Source organism: Pararge aegeria, chromosome 26 (genome assembly GCF_905163445.1).
Source record: "Pararge aegeria chromosome 26, ilParAegt1.1, whole genome shotgun sequence".
In the NCBI taxonomy this organism is placed as follows: Eukaryota; Metazoa; Arthropoda; class Insecta; order Lepidoptera; family Nymphalidae; genus Pararge; species Pararge aegeria.
In genome coordinates, this window is record NC_053205.1 from 1,667,752 (window position 1) to 1,687,116 (window position 19,365).

The 19,365-nt window shown below is 38.5% G+C and overlaps 1 protein-coding gene across 1 annotated transcript in view; it reads left to right on the forward strand.

Moving 5' to 3' along the window:
* The window catches only part of LOC120635117 (leucine-rich repeat serine/threonine-protein kinase 1), a 109,317-nt gene that overhangs the window by 26,167 nt on the left and 63,785 nt on the right, over positions 1 to 19,365 (forward strand). Inside the window, exons 4-15 of the mRNA XM_039906039.1 lie at positions 2,632 to 2,791; positions 4,502 to 4,667; positions 5,807 to 5,922; positions 7,119 to 7,266; positions 8,616 to 8,729; positions 9,478 to 9,645; positions 11,292 to 11,409; positions 12,579 to 12,742; positions 15,177 to 15,337; positions 16,083 to 16,229; positions 17,195 to 17,351; positions 18,207 to 18,380. Coding sequence (XP_039761973.1) covers positions 2,632 to 2,791; positions 4,502 to 4,667; positions 5,807 to 5,922; positions 7,119 to 7,266; positions 8,616 to 8,729; positions 9,478 to 9,645; positions 11,292 to 11,409; positions 12,579 to 12,742; positions 15,177 to 15,337; positions 16,083 to 16,229; positions 17,195 to 17,351; positions 18,207 to 18,380 — 1,793 coding nt within the window. The remainder of the gene's footprint in view (positions 1 to 2,631; positions 2,792 to 4,501; positions 4,668 to 5,806; positions 5,923 to 7,118; positions 7,267 to 8,615; positions 8,730 to 9,477; positions 9,646 to 11,291; positions 11,410 to 12,578; positions 12,743 to 15,176; positions 15,338 to 16,082; positions 16,230 to 17,194; positions 17,352 to 18,206; positions 18,381 to 19,365) is intronic.

Consider the following 19,365-nt stretch of genomic DNA (forward strand, 5'->3'; position numbering starts at 1 on the left):
GGTTGCAGGAAGAAGAGGCGTTGGTCGCAGAAAAAAGTCCTGGCTTCGTAACATCAGAGAGTGGACTGGAATCGCGAGTGCAGCAGAATTATTTCGCCTCGCGAAAGATAGACAAGAATTTACGAAGCTGACTGCCAACCTTCGCTAGTCGGAGAGGCACCGCAAGAAGAAGAATTGATAGTAGCATAGCTTTTAGTGACGGAGCTCATCCGGGGAAGTACTGCCACCACGTTCAGTGTTTTCTGCCGCTAAGCAGCATTGTTGCGATGCTGTGTTCCGGTGTGAAGGGTGCGGTTGCCGGTGTGGTTACAGGCTCATGAGGCTTAACACCTACGGCTCACGTTGATGGATACACGGCGGCACGTTGCAGGACCGTGTTCGTCGCGTGCCCTGCGAAGTGTTACTCTATTCATAGGCAATTTATTTGCAAAAAAAACGTGAAATTATAGATGTTGAAAATATCATAAGGAACAATGTTTCAGCCCATTTAGAGGCATGCAAATCTTAACTTAAAAATAATTAAAAACATTCCTAATTAGATTACGTCAATTATAATATAAATTAATTAATTACAATGTCAATTTTATGTCCGATGCTATATAATGCCAATGAATTTAATTTAGGCCTTAAGTACCAGCAAAGTACTCATCTACGGAATAATAATATTTTATATTAGCATTATGGTTATTGTTCCATTAACCATAATGATTGGTCTATCAGTTATTACTATAAAAAATATATATACAGGTTGTAATAAAAAATATCCGAAAGCTTTCGGCTCTGTAGTTACTATCGTTAAAACTAACAACTTTTGTTCTACGACCTTTCGAAATTATTAATTTATTTCATGCCAAAAAAAAAAACATGTTGTTTCTGTAAAGTGTCATTACACTGTGGAACCAAATACATGCGATTCGACAACGCCGCGTAGTTGCGGTCAATGACCGCACGCTAGACTCGATGTTCGCGCGCTGTCGCCGATGTTAAATTACAGAGTAGTTACAAGTAGAGTATCAATGTAAAATATTGAATATAGAATATTTCACAAATTATCGAATTAAAAAAAATGTCGTAGAAAAAAAGTTGTTAGTTTTAATGTAAACAACTACAGGCCGAGGGCTATCTTGTATTTTTTATATAATCCTGTATAAAGTATAGGATTTTTTTTAGCTCGGAAAGAATATAAACCGTAACGATCGCAGACAAATCCGCGGAAACTTCTAGTATGTTTATAAAGCCAAATGGTTTTACTTTGTTCTTGCTTTGAACTAAGTTTTTTATTTTTCCAAAGACTACCTTTAAGTAAATAGATATAATAACTTTATTACAACAAAAAACAAAGACAGTACATAGTGGGTGCAAAGGCGACCGTATCATAAGTAATATATTAATAGCAGCCTAAGTTTAAAAAGGTATCAGTTAAACGGAGAGTGGTGGTGGGAGAGTTTCGTAAAGTTCCAATATCAACCAATAAGAAGTGAATGCGTCACAAAACACTGCAGCGTCATTTGTGGAAGACTATGTTTCGACGTCTAGCAGCCAATCACAGGGCGGAGATTAAGAAAATGGCGGCAAACCTAGACGCTGATGATGCTTACGACGCTGCCCATTACTTTATAGATGATGTAAAGGATCCGTGGAAAGAAGGTATATTCTTTTTTTTTCTATAGGTTTGAAACCTATTCTATGGTTCCTACACTTCCTATTTTTTTGTCTTCATTCTCGTTCTTATATGTAAACAATTTTTTCATTATTTTTATTAATCGGTTAAGAAATAGAAGAAGAACAAATGTGTTGAAATAAATAAAAAAAAAAAAAGGAAAAAAAGAGATATTCTTTATAAATGTAAGCTTTTAATATTTTTAAAAAGATCTTCACATTAAAAAGCAACACGTCGCCATCTAGCCCCATAGTTATGGGTACTGGTGAATATTTTAATGAATAATTTACATAAAAACTTATAATATACAGATAAACACCCAGACACTGAAAAATATTCACGTTTATCGCACAAACATTTTCCATTTGTGGGAATCGAACCCACGGCATTCGACTCAGAAAGCAGGGTCGCTGCCCACTCGATCTGGCCTGAAATGGAAAAAATTAAGTGTAAGAAACTGTGGCGATGGGTGAAGTATTCTTCAACACCCATCACCACAGTTCTCCCAACAAGCCTTTCATATTAATTGTCCTTATTTTACGTTGCCGGGGTACCGAGATCGACATTTTGCCTCACCGTTAAATCAGGATATATTGAATAGCTTAAAACGCGCATAACTCCTAAAAGCTAGAGGGGCGTCCATGCCACTAGGCTATCACCCTTACAAAAATAAGGACAACCGATTGCTGCCCACTGCACCAATCCGTAGCAGTCTTTCTGAGTCCAAGGCTGTGGGTTCGATTCCCACAACTGGAAAAGGTTTTTGCGACGGATATGAATGTTTTTCGGTGTCTTGTAATATGCAGATGAACACCCTTATCTGCATTTTACAAGCATTAATGTCTATTATTCATAAAAATATTTAACAGTCATCTTAACGTCCTTAACACAAGCTACGCTTGTTTTGGGGCTAGGTTACGAAGTATATATATTTATTTCTTTTATTTATCCCGGGCATGTGTTGTCAACAGATGCGCTGGACAGGGAGCGGGTTTCCCAACACTCCCAGCTGCGGGAACTCGTGGCGAGGGGTGACGCGAGCGGACTCAAAGCACGGCTGGAGAGTCTGGGCTCAGCTGCCGGGATAGTTGCCAACCTAACTCCCGGTGGCGCCAATACTTTGTTATACGTGTAAGTAATGTTTTCCATAATCAAATTCAAAATGAAAATTCATTTATTTCAAGTAGGCCTGATATAAGCACTTTTGAAACGTCAGGTATGTCTGTTTGTAGTGACTCTACCACCGGCTCGGATGGCAGATTAAAATAAATATACTACGGCAATTCACACATCGCCATCTAGCCCCAAAGTAAGCGTAGCTTTTAGCGTAGCTTTTGCTAAGGGTACTCTGAATACTTTTTTTTTTTTTTTTTTTTTTTTATATATATAAATATATAGACAAGTGCTTGACTGCAATCACACCTGATGGTAAATGATGATGCAGCCTAAGATGAAGCGCGCTTGCCTAGAAGATGCCTATTCACTCTTGATTTGAAGGTACCCAGATTATAGGTATCAGGATAGATACCTATAATCTATATATGAAGACGGAAGAAAGCAGGGTCGCTGCCCAATGGCCGTCTAAAGATTCTGCCGATAAGAAACCGGCCAGAACTCCCCCGGTGATGCCGTAGCAACCCCTCAGGTGGTTATCGGCATCCAGTGTCCATCCGAAAGTAGAAAATCGCTCTACGGCCTCCTTCTGCAGAATGACTTCTTAGTACAATAATCTACACTATATCGTTGGTATAAAAAACCAATTAATAAACAAAACCAAAGAAAACATTTAATAATTATCAAGTTAAGAAACACTTTATGAAATGATTATGCAAATGGACATCAATTAACTGTGTGTGTGTGTAGATTCGAAATGTTATTGGCTGTGAACCTTACGGGTTTCAACAGCGTCACCGGTGGGTCGGGGCGAGCGCGAAGCGTCGCCTGATGAATGGTTTTCAGCCCCAGGGCTCGAGGAATATCGGGGTGACGTCTACCTAGGGGCGTCTCCTTCGAGACTCGGACCTCGGCTTAGGCGGACGTCGTAATTTGGAGGACTGATCGGACAGTGATTAGTCCGTACGTCCCCGTGGCCGTGGATTGGGTCCACGTCCGGGTGACGTAAGAAATCGGGGACCTCGTCTACGCCGGCGAAGACGCTGTGTCGTCGGTGTGTAGCCCTAAAGCCCTAGCATAGGGAGCGTTGTCCGTCGTTATGTCTTCGTCGGGGTCGTCAAGGACGTGTCTGGGTCGTCTCCTATTAGGATTGACGTTTGGATTGGGCGTGTAAGAACACGCCTTCACCACTAACGGGTTGGGATGATAATCGGTTCTCTTAAAGTAACTTTTAGAGAGCCGTTTGAAATAACTAGCTATCGTAGGGAGGTCTAGGTCCCTATGAAGGTCAGAGTTACGCACGAACCACGGGCAGTTGGTGGCCATGCGCATGAATTTGTTTTGCAGCTTTTGCAAGCTGCTTAACGATCTGTGCGGGAGATGTGCAAACACGGGACTCGCGTAGGTCATTATAGGGCGAATACAGATTTTTCAGAAGCCGAATTGCTGGTCGTTGAGAAACTTTCGCTCCTCTACGACTGCCTTTAATCTGTTAAGAATTACCCGCTCAAACACCTTTGCCAGTGAGTTGAGTAGGCTTATGGGGCGATAGCTAGTGGTCTCTGGTGCTGAAGCAGAACTGAGCTACGTTTGGCGTGCGCGCAGCCTATTACCCCGCGCGCCCCTCCAATTCCGCTTGCCTCACGCCACGGCATCGTCCGAGTAGGCCACGCCCCCAAATATGACAAATCAATCGGCTAATTAAATTGTTTCGTTGGCTGTTTGCAGCGCGTCAGAGTTGGGCGCTAAGACAGCCGCCGCGACCTTGGTTGAGGCGGGTGCGGACGGGCGCGCTCACCCCGTGACGCGATACGGGCCACTATACATAGCCTGCTACCACGGCCACTTGGATATCGCACAACTGCTACTGACCCACTTCCCGGAATCCGTGCAGGTTTGTGTTTAGAAACTAGCTGAAACCACGGCAGCAAAAATATTCTATTTGTAGGAGCGCTGATTTATAATAAACTAGCTTTTGCCCGCGGCTTCGCTCGCGTTAGGTTAAATTGTTGATTTGCTTAATTTGACTACAAAGGTTTAAAAAAAATGACTCAAAAATTTGAACGTGTATTATTCTTAAAATCAGAAACTTCGACACATGCATAGCACCTACGCTACGCGACGCGTTCCTTATAAAGTGACAGGTATTACTTGATTTTAATTTAGCACGTTATGTTACGGCTGTATCTGTTTCTTTTCAGTAAAAACTATGGCAGTTGTTTATTCAAAAACTATTTTCGTTTTCACAGATAAGTCAAATTCAAATTCAAGTTCAAAATGTATTTATTCATGGGCCTTAGGCCCATCACAGGCACTTATGAAGCGTTCATACATATATGTTTACATTATAATTGTGATAATTTCGTTCGCCAACTTAAACCTAAAGCTTACGAGGGTTACAAACGCGCCGTGGTCTAAGAAGCGCCCACAACAAACTAAGCCGGGTATTTTTTTTTTGTTATCACCATCTCACAGTTAATTAATATTAAGCTGTGAAGTTAGAGCAATTCACACCCAAAGTCTCAGAGACAGTAAATATCCTCTAAAGCCCTTTAAAGTATTACTAGCGGACATGCGCGACTTCGTCCGCGAATGAGTCGACTTAAAAAAATAGTCATATGTCCAATATAAATGATTCCGAGATTCCAATGTAAATGAATCCTAGCTTGATCAATTTATCGCTCCCGAAACCCCCTGTATACTAAATTTCATGAAAATCGTTGGAGCCGATTCCGAGATTCTAATTATGTATACATATATAATATATTTATCAATAAAACACGAATAAAATGACATTTTCTAAAAATGAATCCTAGCTAAATCTATACGTCGCTCCGAAACCCCCTGTATACTAAATTTCATGAAAATCGTTGGAGCCGATTCCGAGATTCCATTTATTTATATATACAAGAATTGCTCGTTCAAAGATATAAGATTTCAGTTTTCATTTACACGTTGTATTTTAATACGTGTAGCAAAAACTGCTTGTACCCATGATTAAAATCACGATGTTGATATTGGCTGTATTTACAGCAAGAGACAGTTGAGAAGTGGCTTCCGCTCCACGCGGCGTGCATCGGGGGCCATCCAGCGTTGGTTACCCTCCTCCTAGACTACCCCTACCCGGAACACCTCCTCAGTGTCTACACGTGAGTAATTTTCTTCAATAGCCTATGACAGTCTACTGCTGGACCAAAGTGACCAACGTATCGGCTTCCCCATAATTACCACGCTGACAGACGGGTTGGTGGTCAGGACGGAGCATCCTCAGGAGATGTTGACTTGACAATGAAAAATTGTTAAGTACAGATTCCCCTGCTTTTCGCAGAGTATAGCAAATCAAGCTTAATTTTCATAATATATCATGGACTTCCGCAAAGTAACGCCTGCATCTATCCAATATCACAGAATTAAGAAAATAGAGAAACCGTGTACACTTCTAATAATGAAGCATCAAAAACCACTCCAATTTAGAATGGTTTCTCGAACAAACTGTTAGTCACTGCATAACATTTAGCAGATGGCATTAATAATTTTAGCTCATATTCTAAACGTTGACTATAAAATGGGAAAATGGGAAAAAGTTTGTAAGCTGAGCAAGATTCTGCGGGTGTGATGTCTGACGTGCGCGGAACGTTTTCACTGTTTTTGGACATAATGCACTGCATACAATATCATATGTTTGTAGTGTTTATTTTAATTTAATTCGACATTTAATTAAGGTTGATCTTTTTAATATCCAAAGAACCAAATTTGCACACTATTAATTTAGTATAATGTTATGCTCTCTAAAATAACTATATTGTTTACCAACATCTTTATACTGTACAAACGTTCTTGCATGAATAAAAAAATAATTAAAAAAAAATAATGGCTGAATGAGAATTCTGTATGCTCTTATTTTAATTTACCTATGCTATATGCCCTTGCTACGATCTACTCCAGTTCAGAAATGGAAGCTGAAGCTGTTTCTGGATTTCTTAAAAGATAGGACACAGTGCCTTCGAATCGGTTATCACATTAGTCCACCTCTACCAGTTGCGCATGGAGTTCCACAGGGAAGAATTTTGGGTACAACGCTCTTTCTTATTTATATTGATCAGCTCTGCATGGCATCGAATGTGCATCGAAGTGACCTTCGAATGGCACTTTTAATAGTAATTGGTTTTTTGGGTACTTAGATGACCGAAAAATATTTTTATGAATAATATACATAAATACTTATAATATACATACAAATACCCAGGCACTAAAAAACATAAATGTTCAACGCACAAACATTTTCCAGTGTTGGGAATGGAAATCACGAAATAAACGAACAGTAAAATGAAATTGAAATTATCAGGGATGTAACTGGGAAATGGCAGTATCGCTTCGCGTTCGACGTGAACGCACGCGACGCGAGCGGGCAGACCGCTCTCTACGTCGCGTGCACGCTGGGTAACGCCGCGGTCGTTGACGCTATACTCTCACACACCGTGCCGGTTTATCAGGTGAGTGTGTTGACTCGAAAAATGAGTGACTCAAAAAACAGTGATGCAACTCAAAATTATCGTGTTAACTTCAAAGATGAGTGATTCACATTTTCAAAGCTCGTGTATTCAAACACTTTTTGCACCTTCATCATTCTTCATCAAAGCTATTGTAGGTTACGCATGCAGAACATGTACATGAACTTATGTAATTTTGTATTTATTTTATTATAATTGTTAAATATTACGTTTCTACAAATAAAAACAAAAGTTAAAAGATATGTTTTGAAGTTATACTTCTTTTGGCGCTTTAGGGAAAATTATGAGAGTAAATATTTACGATGCGTGCGCACACCGCGCAGTCACAATAAACCGACACCATGAAGTTAGCTTTAGTCGACATTTTAGTTTTTCTAAAAAAGGTTTGACAGTTGACTTTCAATATTTCAAACAATACCTTTTCTCTGTTGTTAGTGTCGTTTTTTCTGCAAACGTAGAATAAGGCGAAAGAAAACATTTTTGAAAAGATTTTTATCTTGTTACGCCAAAGAAGTATAACTTCTACCGCGTGTGCATAAAAACGCACACGTTTTTTTGTACACATCTCAAACCTTACATCTCTTCATCTTAGTTTTTTTTTTTTTGTCATCTTTACCTTTTAAGTCTTCTCTATCTACGTACAATTATTAAAACCCTGTGGAAAGTCGTTTTTTTTGTACACATCTCAAACCTTACATCTTTTCATCTTAGTTTTTTTTTTTGTCATCTTTACCTTTTAAGTCTTCTCTATCTACGTACAATTATTAAAACCCTGTGGAAAGTCGTTTTTTTTGTACACATCTCAAACCTTACATCTTTTCATCTAAGTTTTTCTTTTTGTCATCTTTACCTTTTATATCTTAATCATAATCAATATCAATTACGAAGTCGTGGCGTGCAAATATAACAAGCCATTGGTTGCAATTAACACAGAAACATGCAATTTTAATACAATACAATAATACAATTGCGGTAATAATAATTCGAGTAAAAAAAAAAAAATACATATATATATATAAAAAGAATCAGAAACATTAATTGAAAATTCGTGTTCAATGTCAAAATAAAATACAAATTTCACAGTTGTTTTTTGTCATATTGGAAAAAATCATCTACGGAGTATAAATTTTTACCTAACAACCATTTCTTCTTCTTCAAGTTTTGCGTTAAATGTTTTATTGAAAGTGTTTTGAGATTGGATGGAAGTTTATTGTAGATGGTTTGATGCGCTCTCGTAAAAACTTGTTTATCTTTGTTTCTCAGAGCTTAAATATAATAATAAAGAATAAATGAATATTGATTTTTTTTTTTTTTATTATTTTAATTTGCAGACGGAGAATGATGATCAGACAGTCCCCCCGCCGCCTCAGGTGGTGAGTCCCCAAAGGGCTGGCATCTCTCTCGGGATTCACGCGATCGTCAGCAAACTTACGGGCGCCAAACCTGTGAGTCATATCAAATGATAATGCGATTGCGTCTTAATATCGTATGAAATGGCAGACTTATAATTTTTTTTATTCGTTACGTTTAAATACTCCATCAGTTTTGACTATTTATTCTGTGTTGTGGCATATCGATAAGTAAGCAGGTACAATAGTCGCAACATGTGCTCTGTAAAATACATACAGATGTCGCATACAGATTCTCCTGCTATTCGCCGAGCATAGCAAATTAAGCTTAATTTTTATACTAGCTATTGCCCGCGCCCGCGATTGATTTTGTTTTTTGATGTGGCATTCATTTAGTTGTAGTTCTAAAAAAAATTAGAGTATTCAATATCGCTAAGCCTTAAATGAGGGGTTCGCTGCTGTCCGCTGAGGTGTTCTGTCCACTATCTCCAACCAAATTAATCAGATCTACACAAAGTTTGGGAAAAATTAAACACATATTATAACCTCTATAGTACAAAAATAGTTATTTAAATCGGTTATAATTTGTCGGAGTTATGGTGTAAAATCGTCAAACACTTTCATCTCCTCTCCCAAAGGAACCGAGCTTAATGTCGGAATAAAAAGTATCCTATATTACTTCTAACACTTCTATTAATATGTGTACAAAGTTTAATGAGGATCGGTTAAGTAGTTTTTGCGTGAAAGCATAACAAACAAACTTACATTGACATTTATAATATTAGTAGGGATTATGGATTTCGGCAAAGTAACGCCTGCTTCTATCCAATGTTTACCCTAACAGAGCATACCGGAGCCGGCGGTGCACCGGGTGCGTGCTGTACGCATAGAGGCCGCGCGCGGTGCGGACACGTGCGTAGCGGTCGCGGCCCGCCTCAACCACGTGCGAGTCTTGAAGAAGCTACTAGAAGCCGGCGCCAGACCCGACGCGTCCGCCGCGCCGCCACACCTGGTGAGGACAAGCGCTCACTTCTCTCACAATGTCTGTTATATAAAACTGTTGAAACTAAATAATAAATATACTACGACAAAACACTCATCGCCATCTAGTCCCAAAGTAAGCGTAGCTTGTGTTATGGGAACTAAAATAGCTGTTGTATAGTTTCATGAATATAATACACATAAATCTTATCTTATATCTTTAAACGAGCAATTCTTGTATATATATAATTGGAATCTAGGGATCGGCTCCAACGATTCGTGTTTTCCGGTAATAACCGACTTGGTGCAGACGAAGTTGCACGGGTCAGCTATAAATAAATAATTAAAAATAAAAAAGCCATTTATTTGTCATCACAAATATATAAAATTTACATTGATTTTAAATTCTATTTACAAATATACAGATAAGTCTTCTTGACCAGAGTTTATTTTTATTACCGTGCATTTACTCAGCATAAGTTTCATGTTTTCATGTCAATATATATATATATATATTATAATATATATATATATATATATATATATATATATTATAAATATATTTTTATTTATTTTATTTATTTAACTCTTTATTTGTACACCACAATGAAGTTAGGAAAATAAAAAACAATAGAAATACAAAGACACAAGTAGAATAAAAAAGGTGGCCTTATCGCTTAGTAGCGATCTCTGCCAGGCAACCTTTGGATTAGGACAAGATGAGAGAGAGCGGACAGGTGGTGTAAAATTATTATAAACGTACATTCAAATAGCTAAATACAAATACACAAACAAAATTGCACAAATAAGGAAAATATAATAAATAAATATAGAATAATAAACTAATATATACTCAATCATACATAAATACTTATGAACATATAGATAATAAAAATGAACATAATCAAGGTATAATAAATGTCGTCATTATTGTGCAAGATAATATGCTTTCACCGGTTTTATATTGACATGAAAACATGAATAAAATCAAATGACCAAACTGATAAGAAAATACTACGACAAAAACATATATATAACTGTGACAATATAAAGATTAAGTGAAATATATATTTTTTTTTTCCGACTACACGGCACGGGTATCCTCCCACAATAGGATGGGGTGAAGGTCATCACTAAGTACTGAGATGTTAGTTTTATACTCTTTATTTGTACACCACTCAGAAAAACGAGACAAAAAAAGAATAAACACATGAAGAATGAAGCAGGATCCAAAAGGCGGCCTTATCGCTAAGTAGCGATCTCTGCCAGGCAACCTTAGGATTAGGAAAACTAAAAAGAAAACAAATAGGTGGGGTACACTATTTAGTATATACATACGAATATCTACATAGTAATACATAAACCAGACTACACAAATAAAAAAAAATTAAAAATACTATTGATAAATATAAAAAAATAAATATACTAATACATATCTTAATATACCATAAATACTTAAATATGAGTTTGAGTAGATAAATAAATAATAATAGTCGTCTTTACTGAGCGAGATAATGAGCCTTTACAGCATTTTTAAATATGCCCAATGACTTCGACTGTCTTATGTTGAATGGGAGTGCATTCCACAATTCAGTAGCTTTGACAGTGAACAAATGCTTATAAAACTTCGTTAGTACGCTGATGATGACGATGATTAGATAAACAGCATTGTTCCAGGAGACGGGCGGTTGGGAAGCCAGCCGCGAGCTGCGGCGCCGATCCCGCAGTGCGTCTGTGACCCGAAACCGCGTGGCCGGCTCGCCCTCCCCGGCCAGGTCCGTCTACAGCGACGATCGTGAGTACACCTCTCGAACCGATACTGGAAGACTTTAAATAGAAGAGAGAGGGTTGTTATAAGTTCGATGTGTGCGTGTGTGCGTGTGCCTGTGTCTGTCTATGTATGTGTGTGTGTGTGTGTGTGTGTGCGCGTGTGCCTGTGTCTGTCTCTCTCTCTATCTCTCTCTCTGTGTGTGTGCGTGTGCCTATGCCCCTCTCTCTCTCTCTCTCTGTGTGTGTGTGTGTGTGTGTGTGTGTGTGTGTGTGTGTGTGTGTGTGTGTGTGTGTGTGTGTGTGTGTGGTTCTTCGCTATGTTTGATAAAAGTCCGTCCAAGATTGCCTGCAAGACCTGCATGCCTGAGAGTTCTCCATAATTTTCTCATCGGCGTGTGTAGTCCACTAATCCGCACTGGCTCAGCGTGGTGGACTATGGCCTTTCCATTGTGGGAGAAGACCTATGCCCTGCATTGGAGTAAAGATAATGGTTATATATAAAGCAGTTGGCAGCATATACCATATATAAATTCCAATTCAAAATTCAAAATTCATTTACTTCAAGTAGGCCTAATTTATAAGCACTTTTAAAACGTCATGTCGGTCTGTTTGTTGTGACTCTACCACCGGTTCGGAAGGCAGATTCCACTGAGAAGAGCCGGCATGAAACTCAGCAGATTGCTCTTTTCCAACATCATTTTATAGTTTAAGTTTTTTTTAACAGTCTTACGAATTTTTCTGATTTGTGAGAGATGAGAGCGGAGTGGCCTGCTTCCAAGCAGCCTTGTCGTTAAGGAATCCATCAATCGTGTAGTAACCACGATTTGTTAAATGTGTTTTAATATATTGTTTAAACTTGGATAAAGTTAGATCTAATATTACCTTCGGTATCATGTTATAAAAGCATATACCCATCCCCACAAAGTATTTCTGTACTTTTCTCAGACGATATGCAGATATCACTAATATATGTCCGTTTCTAGTTAGTCGACTGTTTATATCTACTTTTCGTTTATAATTACTTATGTTTTGTTTAATAAAGATTATATTATCTTAAATATATTGCGAGGCTACTGTAAGTATACCTATTTCTTTAACTTTGGTACGAATGGGATTCGCGTGATCCACGTTTATAATATATGGTATATGCTGCCGACTGATTTTACCAACCTTTTACTTGTTTTTTTATCACAGGGGAAGGACCATGGACTGCCCTGGCGATAGCCGCGAGAGCCAAGAACGTACAAGTGGTGGAAATCCTACTGGCAGCCGGGGCGAGTGACCCCGGGGGCAGAGCCCTAAGAGAATGCGCCCGTCACGGCCTCGCCGAGCTGATGGCAGCTTTGCTTGCCACTAAGGTCTGGGGATTCTTAAAAACTGAAATCCTACTTTTTAAGTCTCTTATAATCATTTATACCTAACATGGTAAATATTGATTATAAAAATAAATAAATAAATATACTACGATCATACACACATCGCCACCTAGCCCCAAAGTAAGCGTAGCTTGTGTTATGGGTACTAATATGACTGATGAATATTTTTATGAATAATACATAAATACTTATAATACAGATGAACACCCAGACACTGAAAAACATTTATGTTCATCCCACGGCCTTGGACTCAGAAAGCAGGGTCTCTGCCCACTGCGCCAGTCGGTCGTCTATATTGCGTTAGATATATTTATTGACCTTAAAAAAAGCGTTCGACACCGTTAGTCATTCGCTTTTGTTAAACAAACTTGCAAGCATTGGTTTATCAGAAAATGCATAGAAAATTTATGAATCTTATTTGGCGGGTCGATCCTAAATTGTAAAAATTGGTACATAACAAAGCGACCCTAAATCAGTAACGTTTGGTGTCCCACAGGGCTCCATTCTCGGACCCCTTCTATTTTTAATATATGTTAATGGCATCAGTCATATATCTTTACATGGTGAAGTCTCTTTATATGCTGACGATACATGTATATTTTACTATGGCCGCTAAATAATAGACCTATAAAACTAGCGCAAGACTATTTCGTTACATTACAAGAGTGGTTTCAAAGTAATTTGCTTACTGTTAACATATAAATAAATATATTATTTATTTATTTATTATTTATTTAATTAGCTTACTGTTAATATATCAAAAACAAGCTATAATGACGTCGCATAACAAATTGGGCATCTTCAGTGATTTATCCTAGGCGTTCGATTGTGTTTAACATGAAACGTTTGTGTAATTTACAAGTGAAACACAAAGGCATTGAACTCACTGGCTATATTTGACTTTTTTTTTTGACTACCTACTGATATTTTAATACTGATACATTACAATTTCTTAGAAAATTACACGCGGTATGAAAAGCAGAGTGCTTCCCTACGTTTAACGATGGAAATAATCGAATTCAGAAAAGTAGACGTAAAAATAGGTGTTTCTCAGGGGTCTCCATTAAGAACTTTTCTGTTCCTCAACTATATAAATGACTATAGTTACTTTTTGATGTCACAACGTCTTATAATTCTATGGAGCCGGCTGCAGGCACGAAAAAACATGACGTAGGCGGCGTTACCTCGCTCTGAGGCGTTCCATTCAAGGCTTAAAGTGCAAGCTAGAGCGCGGAACGAGCGACAAAGAAGCACAGTCGGCCTCCGCGTTCGACATCTGTCTCTCTCCTACTTGAGTGAGCGATGCGTCCGCTTGGACAGCTTCTATACAATAATACATTTACATGTTTTCGGCAAGGATGAAGTGCAGTGAAAAGTGAATGTGGTGTCAATTGTTTATAGCAACGATAATATCTATCAAAAAAATAAAACTAAAATTTTCTTTTGAAAAATGCAACCATTCCATCAGTATTTTCTTACGACGTTGTCACGTTCAACTATCGTCAGTAAGCCGACTTTACAGACAACCAATTTTTTTTTGAACACTAATGATTAACATGGGATACTATAGTTTACTTATGATACTGCATTGATGTTTAAAATTCCATTATTAAGTATTTATACGTTTATTTTGAAGAAATTGTGATTTTATTTATTTATTTATTAGCTTTTCAAGGGAAACAAACAGTATTATTACACAAAAGTAATGCCGTATTTTTGTATCACATAAACCAATGAATTCAAAATTCAAATTCAAATTCAAAATTTCTTTATTCATGTAGGCCTATCACAGGCACTTATGAAGCGTTTATACATATTTGTTTACATAATTGTAACGGGATGGTGATAACTTCGTTCGCCAACTTAAATCTAAAGCTACGAGGGTTCCAAACGCGCTCTGGTCTAAGAAGAGCCCACAACAAACTTAGCCGGGTAAATTTATTTTTTTGTTATCACCATCTCACAGTTAATTAACATTAAGCTGTGAAGTTACGAGGGTTGCAAACGCGCCGTGGTCTAAGAAGCGCCCACAATAAACTAAGTCGGGTATTTTTTCTTCCAGTAAATTTAAATTAAGCTATGAAGCTAGAGCAATTCACACCCAAGCTTTTTTATCGTTTAAATAATCCTTAATATTATAATAGGATTTTTCTGTAAAAGTTTCCACAACTTGGTTATACATATAATACGATAACATCAACCACAATTGCTTAGGAATAAGTACCTAGCAAGCAATTATTATACAAAAAAAAGAGAAAAAAATAATAATTTAATTAAAACAAAAATGAAAACAAAAATGAAAAACAAAACTTTATTCTTACACCGTGTATAGATTAAGTATCATTAGGTATCATTAAGTTCTGCAGGCTTTTGCTCAATTGGTTTTGCTTAGTTATATAAAATTATAATCTTCCAGGCTTATCCAGATCCGGACTACAAGATCAACAAGTCCGTGGTGTCGGCGGCCGTTTTGAGTGCGCGCGACGCCGACCCCTCGCTGTCGTACAGCGCGCGCTGTCCCACCACCGCCGTCATGGTCAACTGGCGCGAGCTGCGCTGCCAGCTCACGCATATCAAGTGAGTGCGACACACACACAACACCCGTCCCCAACACACACAAAACTTCCGTTCCTTAACATCCCATTAATTTTTAAAAAGTGGCTAAGGCTCCAAGATTTACAATGATGATTCGGATCGCAGGGACAATCGTAGTCCAGAAAGGTCGCCGAAGTCACTAGGATAATACTTAAAAGATTAAGTATCGATTAGAATTTAGATGCAAATAACAATATTGATCTATTTTGTCGAAGGCCAAAGGTTTTTAAACGTGCTGTTATTTCTGCTTTGTCAAGCAATCCGGACTGCACTTTTGGATTGTAATTTTTAGTTTTCTTTTCTTATTGTATTATTAGTTTTGTTTAGCTTTTCGTATTTTTATTATAGTTTGTAGTTTTAATATCGGCCATTTTGTAGTTAATGCTGTGCACACCTTTAAGTGGCTAGTCACACAGATTAGAAACAAAATATTTGTAATTTATATTTACTATGTATTGTGAACAAGCTGTTGGTGTACCTTTAATAAATTAATAAATAAATAAATATATAAATAAATGTTGTTCACTTCGCTTTTTCTATAAAAATATTCATCAGTCATCTTAGTACCCATAACACAAGCTACGCTTACTTTGGGGCTAGATGGCGATGTGTGTATTGTCGTAGTATATTTATTATTATTTATTTATCTCTGTTGCTGCTATGAAATTTCGCCAGACGGCCGATGTGACGATTGGAATAGTTGCATAAATAACTATTTCTCCACCAGAATGAGCTGGATCCGCGGCGCGGCGTTGCGCGTCAACCCGCGCGTGACGGCCGCGTCGAGTGCTGCGCTCGCGTTGACGCGACTCGAGCTGGCCAACAATGAACTGCGGGTTTTGCCCAGGGAGCTGTTCTCCATGCTTAGCCTGAGGTTAGATACCAACATCACTGAACTGTCTGGTTGGAGGTTTTGGCCACCGAACATTATAATCATCATCGTCGTCGTCGTCGTCGTCGTCGTCGTCGTCATCTTCGTCGTCGTCGTCGTCCTCCTCGTCCTCCTCGTCCTCCGCCTCTTCCTCCTCCTCCTCCTCCTCATCATCATCATCATCATCATCATCATCGTCGTCGTCGTCCTCCGCCTACTCGTCGTCATCATCATTATCATCATCGTCGTCGTCGTCGTCGTCGTGGTCGTCGTAGTCGTCGTCGTCGTCATCATCATCATCAGCCCATTACTGGCCCAATACAGAACACGACTTGTGGACTCACACCTCTGACAGCATTATGTAGAACTCTCAGGCATGCAGGTTTTCTCACGATGGTTGCCTTCACCGTTGAAGCAAGTGATATTTTAATTACTTAAAACGCGCAAAACTTAGACAAGTTAGAGGTGCGTGCTGGGATTCGAATTCGGTTATTACTCAATTTTAAAAAGTCGTTGTGTTTACGCCTTTTAATTTTTTAATATGGTCATGCTCGCACAGACGATAAAATGTTATACATATCCTTCCAAACTTCCCGTCCTTCTCTTACATCCGAGGAATCGCCGACAGTCAGTCGACTTCAGATCGCGTTGATAGAAAAAAGCCGCTCGCTAATCGCTTGTTTTGCTAAACCGCCTTATTCGGGTCAACCCACGCAAATATAATTAAGTATCGTAAAAAGTACGCCTAAATCCTATACTACTACTACCTATTCTCAAGCAAATAAAAATGTGTATAGTGATTGAAAGGATTGCTGCCGAATCACCATCGAAGGAACGCTTCAAGGTCAGTCTTAGAAATTTCTGGGTCTTCGTCTCTAGACTCCTTTTATCACTACGTAAAACAAATGTTGTTTTACTGTATATTTCTGAGCGAACAATAAATAAATTTATACGTTTCTTTGCACCAGATATCTTAACGCGGCGCAAAACAAGCTGGAACGACTGCCGACAGCAGAGGATCCTTTCGAAGAGGAAGTGGAGAACAGAAGGAGTAAGAGCAAGAAACACTCCAAAAAGAAGACTGACGTTTACACCGCACCGGTATTACAAGAAGTTTACTTACAGGTGCGACATTCTGCTTCTTAATTTCTCTTCCGAATCCCAAGAACATAATATATCGAGGGCTTAGACGTGCGCTCAAAAGTTTCCGAACCTTATTAAATCGCAAAAACTATATAAACATCGAGGAAGTTTGCTTTCTGGATAAGAAATAATTGATTAAAAATAAAAGAATACACTCTTTGGAGCTGAGCGAAAACAGCCAAGAGTTAGTCCACGACGGAGACGACGGGGAGAGGGGAGAACGTCGAACTAACTTTGGGGCTCAGGCCTCGGCTTAGTTTGATCTTTGGACTGTGTGGGTTTTTGTACTACAGATTCCGAACACCCTTAACCTAACCGTGGATAAGACTAACGTTTGGTTGACGTCAAAAATTGGGGACCAGAATTCTGTATCACGCAGCTCTGGCAATTATACATGCCCTCTTCAAATCACAGACTGGGCTACTTGCAAGAATAGTGTTAGTAGTAAACCAATTCAGTGTTTTGATACTAAAAAACGAATCCATGAATGCAAAACATATATTAAAGGGTACAGGGTGTTTGGAAGGTAGCCTAACTCACAAATTGTGAAACGAGCGAGCAGTGTTTTGATACTACAAAACGAATCCATGATTGCAAAACTTATATTAAAAGGTGTTTGGAAGGTAGCCTAATTCACAAATTGTGAAACGAGTGAGCAAGGTGTTTTGATACTACAAAACGAATCCGTGATTGCAATTCTTATATTAAAGGGTACAGGGTGTTTGGAAGGTAGCCTAGCTCACAGATTATGAAACGAGCGAGCACGATCAGCTTGTTGCTTTATCTAACAGATCATCTTCCAGCTCCTCGATTAAACAGCTGTTTCTTTCGTTACAGGATAATCGTCTGGAAGAACTGCCACCGGAGTTATTCTCTCTGCCGTCTCTAACAAGCTTGGACGTGTCGAACAACAAGCTTCGTACTCTACCGCATCAGATGTGGCGAGCGCCTGCTCTCAGGGACTTGAACGCTGCGCTGAACCATCTGAGGGAGTTGCCCACTGGTGACGAGGTCAGTACTGGTATTGAGTCTGTCTTATTTTGCACTTCTACACTGGTAACTGGCTGTTTGCCTGTATCAAAAATATCACTTTTCCTTAAAGATTAATGTTAAGTAATATTATTTCATTTAACAATGACTGAACAATGATGTCACTAGATTATAAACGCTATTGATTGCTCGGCTCTCAGTTTGCAGTCTTGTGACATCATGAGGCTGTAAACAATGTGTTATTGCAATGGTCACAAAGAACTTTACTACTACATACTTAAAGTATCTTATTGCGTGCGCAAATGTGCGACTAATTAGGGTCTCTCGGATTCTCGGAACGAACTTCAAACATTTTAGAACATTTCTAAAATAAGCCCTAAAACCAGCTTCAAACGCGCAAACCTTCAGTTTACTATCAGTTTTAAATATATTTATAGACTCGTGACGTCATTGCAGTCACGTGACCCCAAACCGAAAGTTTTGGCGCAATATTTACTTTACTTACTTTATTTACTTTACTTTGTTTGAACTATTTCTCTGAAGGTCTGAATGGTGCGGTTGCCTGGGTGAAAAAAAACTTAACCCTACGTAGCTGATTTATTGGGAAAGTTTGGACTAAGTAGCAATGCGCTGCGTCCCGAACTTTGTGCGGGTGGCAGCTATTTTTTTTTATTTAAACATCTATATTGCGTAGTAAATATTTTCTAATGACAATGTGAGATGGTGATAACAAAAAGAACACCCGGCTAAGTTTGTTGTGGGCTTCTTCTTAGACCAGGGCGCTATTGGAACCCTCGTAGCTTTAGCTTTTAAGTTTACGAATATAGTTATCGCCATCACTACTCACTGCTATGTACACATTTTGTATATTATCAACGCACCAAAAGTGCCAACTATGTGCCTATTTGAATAAAGAAATATTTGACTTTGACTTTGACTTTGAAAGGAGAAATTAAAAATATACTTAAAAAAAATAAAAGCAAAAGGCGACCTTATCACTAAAAGT